Source organism: Garra rufa, chromosome 16 (assembly GCF_049309525.1).
Source record: "Garra rufa chromosome 16, GarRuf1.0, whole genome shotgun sequence".
Classification (NCBI taxonomy): domain Eukaryota; kingdom Metazoa; phylum Chordata; class Actinopteri; order Cypriniformes; family Cyprinidae; genus Garra; species Garra rufa.
Genome location: NC_133376.1, coordinates 421,752 through 428,500, shown reverse-complemented (window position 1 = coordinate 428,500; position 6,749 = coordinate 421,752). Strand labels below are relative to the sequence as shown.

The following is a 6,749-nucleotide window of genomic DNA, read 5'->3' as shown; positions in this document are numbered from 1 at the left end:
ATATATATATATATATATATATATATATATATATAAAATATGTTGAAGGATTAACATATCTCACCCGCTTCCCCTGCGTTGGAACCTCGGAGTAAAATTTTATATGTAGGTTTGTTAAGAAGGAATAATCTGTTATCTGGCTTTGATGAAATCATCACTTTCCTAAAAAACATTGTGTCTAACTTACACGGTAGCATGATTACCGTTTTATCATGAACAGTGTTGACCACTAGAGGATGGATACCCGAGCCGAGCCCGACGGTACCCGACGGAACTCAACGGGCCGGGCCGGGTTTGGACAGATATTTAGAAAGGATGCTCGGGTTCGGGTCGGGCTCGGTCACATCAGCGCGATTATGCACCTGTGTTATAATGTCGCTTTTTGCCCCGTGTGCACTGATGCGCTCATCTGTTGACATTTCCAAACGCTTTCCTACCGTTGCTTAATAAAAGCGGGCTTTCCACACAAAAAAAGTGCATGTGTCATTAGTATGAGAAAAAAAATTGATTTTAACTGTGTCGGGCTGGGATCGGGCTCGGACATAAATATCTGAATGTCTGTCGGACGCGGGCCGGGCTCGGACAGAAAAATGCGGCCCGATCCGCACTCTACCACACATTTATCAGACTGATAAAGTACCAGTATATTAGGAGCAAAATTTTAATGTAAATATGTGGGTTAAATCATTGAATAAATGAATAACAGTGAGTGTATAGTGTTGTGTGTTTCGCGATTAGTTGCAAGTGTTCATGAGCCGGACATTGGAGATATCGTCTTACATTGGGAGTCTCGTATGTGTACGAATGTTTTTCATTTAGCTTTTTCAGTGCAACTGTATATTCTCAGGAGACCCCCTGAAAACACTCCTCACGTGTTGTGTCATTCACGCGTAAAGTCAGCGGGTATTCGAAGAATGCCATGAGATGCATTTGGTGGGTGTCTTTTCTCAAATCTGTAACATCCTTATGGCCCACAAGTTGTTGTTGAAACAAGCAGTTTAAACAAACCTGTGATCATTATGGGTAAAGCTCTCTCTTCAAAGACGTGACCATCAACATATGGTGACTGTCTACATATATTTTAGAGTAGATGAACAATAGTATATTTTCAGTGAAGGCTAATTATCCCTGATATTTATTACGCTGATAAAGATCATTCATAAAAGTATGAGTACAGCAATAATGATATTCAGATATTGGGCTCAAGATTTATATTTATATATTTTTTTATTTATTTACCTTTAAAGCAGCAACATGTTTTTGAAATAAAATAAACATTACATTTTCTAAAAGATACAACTCAAAAAGGAATTATCAACTTTGTGTCTGACACAAGCTCCTTCACATACATTTAAAATAAATGGAATATTTGAATATTTTTATTTTAAAACATACACATGTCTTATAGTGTGTGTGTGTGTGTGTGTGTGTGTGTGTGTGTGTGTGTGTGTGTGTGTGTGTGTGTGTGTGTGTGTGTGTGTGTGTGTGTGTGTGTGTGCGTGCGTGTGTGTGAGGGGAATATACATTGATGATTATGATTAAAATAAAAAACTTTAGGAATCTAAAGCGAATGGTGTGAAATAAATCTAATACAAAATATTCTTTAGTTGAAATTTAAGCAAGAACCACTGGACATTATCTGTAGGGAAACTCGTTTTCAAGGAGAACATCTGGTTTACTCATCACCATCACTAATCAGTCCATTTGAGGGGTCTGGAGCAGACCATCAGTTGGAGTTTATCCCTGGGAGGACCAAAGAGTTTTATTTATATTCCAACTTAAACATTTTTGCTAATATTTCATTCACAGAATGGATTTCAATGTTCAAAGAACATAATGTAAGCCATTTTTATGATCACTTAAAACTAGTGTAAATGTTTCTTTTTATAAAAGACATGGAGATGTTTTTTGTCATCTTTAAAAGAAGCGCATGATGTGTTTTATAAGTTCAAAAACCTAAATAAAATGTTGAATACTTGTTTAAGATGTTTAATATGTACGATGAATGATTTGTTTAGCTGTAGTAACATGTTACTACAGCTCCACTAACCACTCCACTAACCATGGAGATGTTTAGTGTCATCTTAAAATAAGTGAATCAAATGTTTTATGAGTTCAATAAACTTAAATGTTGAACACGTTTAAAAATGTATGATGAATGATTTGTTTAGCTGTAGTAACATGTTTGTTACTATGTTTTATATTTATGACCACCTGTAAGTATTGTAAATGTTAATTTTAATAAACATGGTGATCATCTTTAAAAAAGTGCATGATGTGTTTTATAAGTTCAATAAACTTAAATGTTGAATACTTGTTTGAGATGTACAATGAATGATTTGTTTAGCTTTAGTAACATGTTTGTTACTTTGATGTTTTATAACTTCAATAAACTTAAAAATATAAAATGAACGTTGTATAATGATTTGTTTTGCTGTAGTGACATGTTTGTTACTGTTTTATATACATGATCGTCTAAAAGTATTGTAAATGTTTATTTTTATAAACATGGAAATGTTTAATATCGTCTTTAAAATAAGTGAATTATGTGTTTTATACGTTCAATAAACTTAAAAGTTGAATACATTTTTAAGATGTACGATGAATGATTTGTTTTGCTGTAGTAACATATTTGTTACTTTGATGCCTTGTATAATTATATATGTATTACTGTCACACTTGGGGACTCGGGAGACAGACGTTCGGATCCAAGTGCAGGCTTTATTAAGAAGGCGTGGTACACAGACAGGGTCAATCACCGGCAAACAACAACAATGAGGATAATCCAAAGAGTAGTCAAACACAGGCAGAAGGTCGGGGCTGGCAGCGATAATCAAAACACGGGGAGGAGTCCAGGAATCAAACACAAAGAAAACAAACACGGAAAGAAACGCTCGGAAATAATGACCAAATGGAACAATAAGACTTCGCCCGGAAGTGTGTGTGTCAGTGGCTTAAATGCATGAGAGTCAATGTGAAACAGATGTGTGCAGCAATCAGTGCAGTGGGAAACGAGGAGCAGGTGTGTGCAGTGATTGGTGCAGTGGCTTATGGGGAATAAAGTCCAAGAAGTGTGGTGCAAGAGTTCATAATGACAGGATCGACCAGATACGTGACAATTACCATCTTTTTTAACCCTCTGGGGTCTGAGGGGGTTTGGGAACTCTGCTGATATTTTGTCCTTTTTTAGTGACAATATTGTTTTACATGCTTTTCATTTGTCTTTTGCTTGTGTTTTGTGTTTGAGTTTGCATCATGTGTTTGCTTTTTGTGTTTTATTTTGCATGTATGTTTGTGTATTAGTCTGCATGATTGTGTTTTGTGTTTGAGTTTGTGTCGTGTTTGCTTTTTAGTTTTTAGTTTGCATGTTTGTTTGTGTTTTGTGTTTGAGTTTGTGTTGTGTTTGCTTTTTAGTTTTTAGTTTGCATGATTGTTTGTGTGAGTGTTTGTGCTTGAGTCACTTTTTAGGTTGAAATGTTTATAGGACTTATCAGATCACAAATTTGTATAATAATTTGAATATTACATTGATATAACAACGTAAATGTGATTTATGATGAAATGTCTTGAGTCCTACTATAATAATTTAATTATTACAAATGGAAGTATGTTGAACTTTTTGTGTGACGGGTAGGTGTTCACTTTGTAGAGTACAAAAGCTTTATAAAAATATAGTAAATAATGTTTATTTAAAAAGAAAATAGAAATAGAGAAAGTTTACTGTGATTGGGTAGGTTAAGGGGTTGATGCGGTATCAAACCGACACTGACATGTCCAGGCATGTCCAGGTCACCATAATCCATATGGTTTGGTCTGTTAAAATACATTTTACCCTTTACTTATTTTGACATTGCTGGCTTCCCATTACAATATTTACCGCTACCTAAAAACTAGTGTAAATGTTTTTCTTTGATTTAATATCATGTGTGATCACATTGTTTATATCCATTTCTTTTTAAAGAAGAGAATATGACTTGAAGGACTGAATGTATACATAAATAAGCTACACTGTTGGGCACAAGTGTTATCATTTACATTTTTAAAACATTAGAGAAAGACTTTATTGATATATTTCATCGTGCGGTTATGGATAAAATAAGAAACTAACATGTTTGATGTGAAATAAATTATGGTTAAGCTAAAATATAAGCATTAGCCATGAGGAATAAGTTGCATTATGTTTATTTAAAGTAACTATGAAATAAATGTGTTACATTTAAAATGTTTGCAAATCCTCTTTCACACAGTAATCCAGTCCACAGATTTCTTCAAACAGATATTACCCCCTAGACTGGAAAAGGCAGGGGGAGATTTTTTAAAACAGATGTAACTACTGTGAGAACAAATTCAGACCCACTGCAAAAATGGTATACAGACTAGCCCGCTCAAACTAAGATGCACTCGTAACTGCTGTGTCTATTTGACTCCTATTTTTTATATCAACTAATATATTGTTGAAAAAGCATTTTATATACAGCCATCACATTACATGTATGGCCACTTTTACATATAAGATGTTCAAATTATCTGTTGTGCAATGCCAGCTCAAACAGCCCACGTGCAGGCTGGGGATGAGCGAATGAGAGCAAAGAGGGCCACAGACACACGCACGCTGACTTTTATTTGTTTACCCTAGACTGTAAAAAGGTAAGGGAATTTTTTAATGATTCACTTTCAATGATATGAATATTGTTTATTAAATTATTGTTATTGTTATTATTATTATTATTATTATTATTATTATTATTATTATTATTATTTAAAAATATATATATTTATACTTTATAATTGGTACTCATTTTAAAATTGTTTATGCCCATCTTTTTGTAATAGCAAACATGAACGCAACCTGACACCCGTGCCCTACAACACGGATCTGGGGCTAGACCGTAAAATCGCCGAAACATTCTTCAAAGCTTCATTCCTCACCCAACACCGGACGGTCACACACAGTTGCTGTATTTCCTCCACCCTGATGATGAACAACACCGGACGGTCACACAAACAGGCCATAAACCCGTCAGAAGTTAATCCCGCACCTGGTAAGCGTATCGTAAATCCTTGCAACAACTGCTTAACCTGTCATAAATTAATCCCGCACCTGGTAAGCGTATCGTAAATCCTTGCAACAACTGCTTAACCTGTCATAAGTTAATCCCTGCACCTGGGGTATGCATCTCATAAATCCTCTCAACAACCCATAAACCTGTCAGAAGTCAATCCCGCACCTGGTCAATCCATCAAACAAGGTCAGTAAAGTTCACGAGGTCACCACAAGATCAAACACGAGGTCATGCTCTACGTGGGTGGGCACCGTGGGAAAGGGGTGGGGGGAGGGGGAAAGGTCAAAAGGTCAAAGTCATCAATCATCTTTTGACAGGCGCCGTAGACTCCTTACTACTGATGATGTACAGGCCTGGGTCGGGGATCATACATAAAACTTCGACGTTTGTGTTGAATGTACGACACTAGGGGTCGCTCTAGGGAGCCCAAACACCTCTGATGCTTTAAGAAAAGGCCAATGAAATTGGTTGTGCAGATTTGCAAAGCTGGCCACGCCCCGGATATCCGGATATAAATAGGCCATAAATATTCATTTTATTCTTCGGAGCCTCTTTCGTCGTTAGATCTATGGCACGGAACAGTGGTCTCTCCCTCTCAAACACAAGCCAAGTGTTGTGAGAGCACCCCTGGGTGCTTCGAAGGCGATCTTTGTAGAGTAAATTTCCTCTTAAAAGAGCAATTTCTCATTTTCCAGCTAAAACCTTTTAAAATAGTTGAAATCATTTGGTGAAGTGATACGGTCATGTAATGCAGTAAAGATCTGCCTGGAACTACTTTCGTCATGTGGTTTTCCTGAAAGAAAAATCACACCTTAGAATTCAAGCATTCAATGGCCCGTAGTATAAATATTACTAAGGGGCAGAGAAAATAAATATAGTATATTTATTTACAGGACATTTGTGTTTTTGCTGTCCTTTCTCCTTTTGCATTTTTGCCGATGTCCAGTAGAGTTTAGCTCCAAACCCAATTAAACATCTGAACCAGATAATCAAGGTCTTACTCAAGGGTGAATCCTGGCTTTGATATTGATCCTGAGGGGCTTTTTTAGCCTTGGAGATTTTTTTATATGCCCTGAGATTTTTTACTTATTTCTGTTACTAATAACATTTTACTGAATAATGTTGATCATGCTGTACTTAGGCCAAATATAAAGGCCAGTATATAAACCAGATAAACACAGTAATATGGCCGTTTGTTTTGTTTTCCACTCAGGCTATATGGCTGTAATATTACTGATCAGTCCTGTGAGAGTTTGTCATCAGCTCTACAATCCTCAAACTCTGTCCTGAGAGAGCTGGACCTGAGTAACAATGACCTGAAGGATATAGGAGTTTATATGCTTTCTGATGGACTGAAGAGAAACTCTAAGCTGGATATACTGAGGTTTGAGTTTAAACGCTTTCATTGATTTTTTTTTCCCCCACCATTAAATTAATCATGAAAATCACATTGCCAAGACTTACATTGTGTGCAATTACTGTTTTTCCTCATTCAGACTTTCCATATGTAATCTCACTGCCCAGTCCTGTGAGAGTTTGTCATTAGTTTTACAATCCTCAAACTCTGTCCTGAGAGAGCTGGACCTAAGTAACAATGACCTGAAGGATCATGGAGTGAAACTGCTTTCTGATGGACTGAAGAGAAACTGTAAGCTGGAGATACTCAGGTAAACTGTTTTCCATAAA

The 6,749-nt window shown here is 36.3% G+C and overlaps 1 protein-coding gene across 1 annotated transcript in view; it reads left to right on the top strand.

The window, feature by feature from the left end:
- The window catches only part of LOC141288983 (NACHT, LRR and PYD domains-containing protein 3-like), a 56,646-nt gene extending 50,174 nt beyond the window's left edge, over positions 1-6,472 (top strand). Inside the window, exons 5-6 of the mRNA XM_073821179.1 lie at positions 4,834-5,019; positions 6,277-6,472. Coding sequence (XP_073677280.1) covers positions 4,834-5,019; positions 6,277-6,472 — 382 coding nt within the window. The remainder of the gene's footprint in view (positions 1-4,833; positions 5,020-6,276) is intronic.
- The last annotated feature ends 277 nt before the right edge of the window (positions 6,473-6,749 follow it).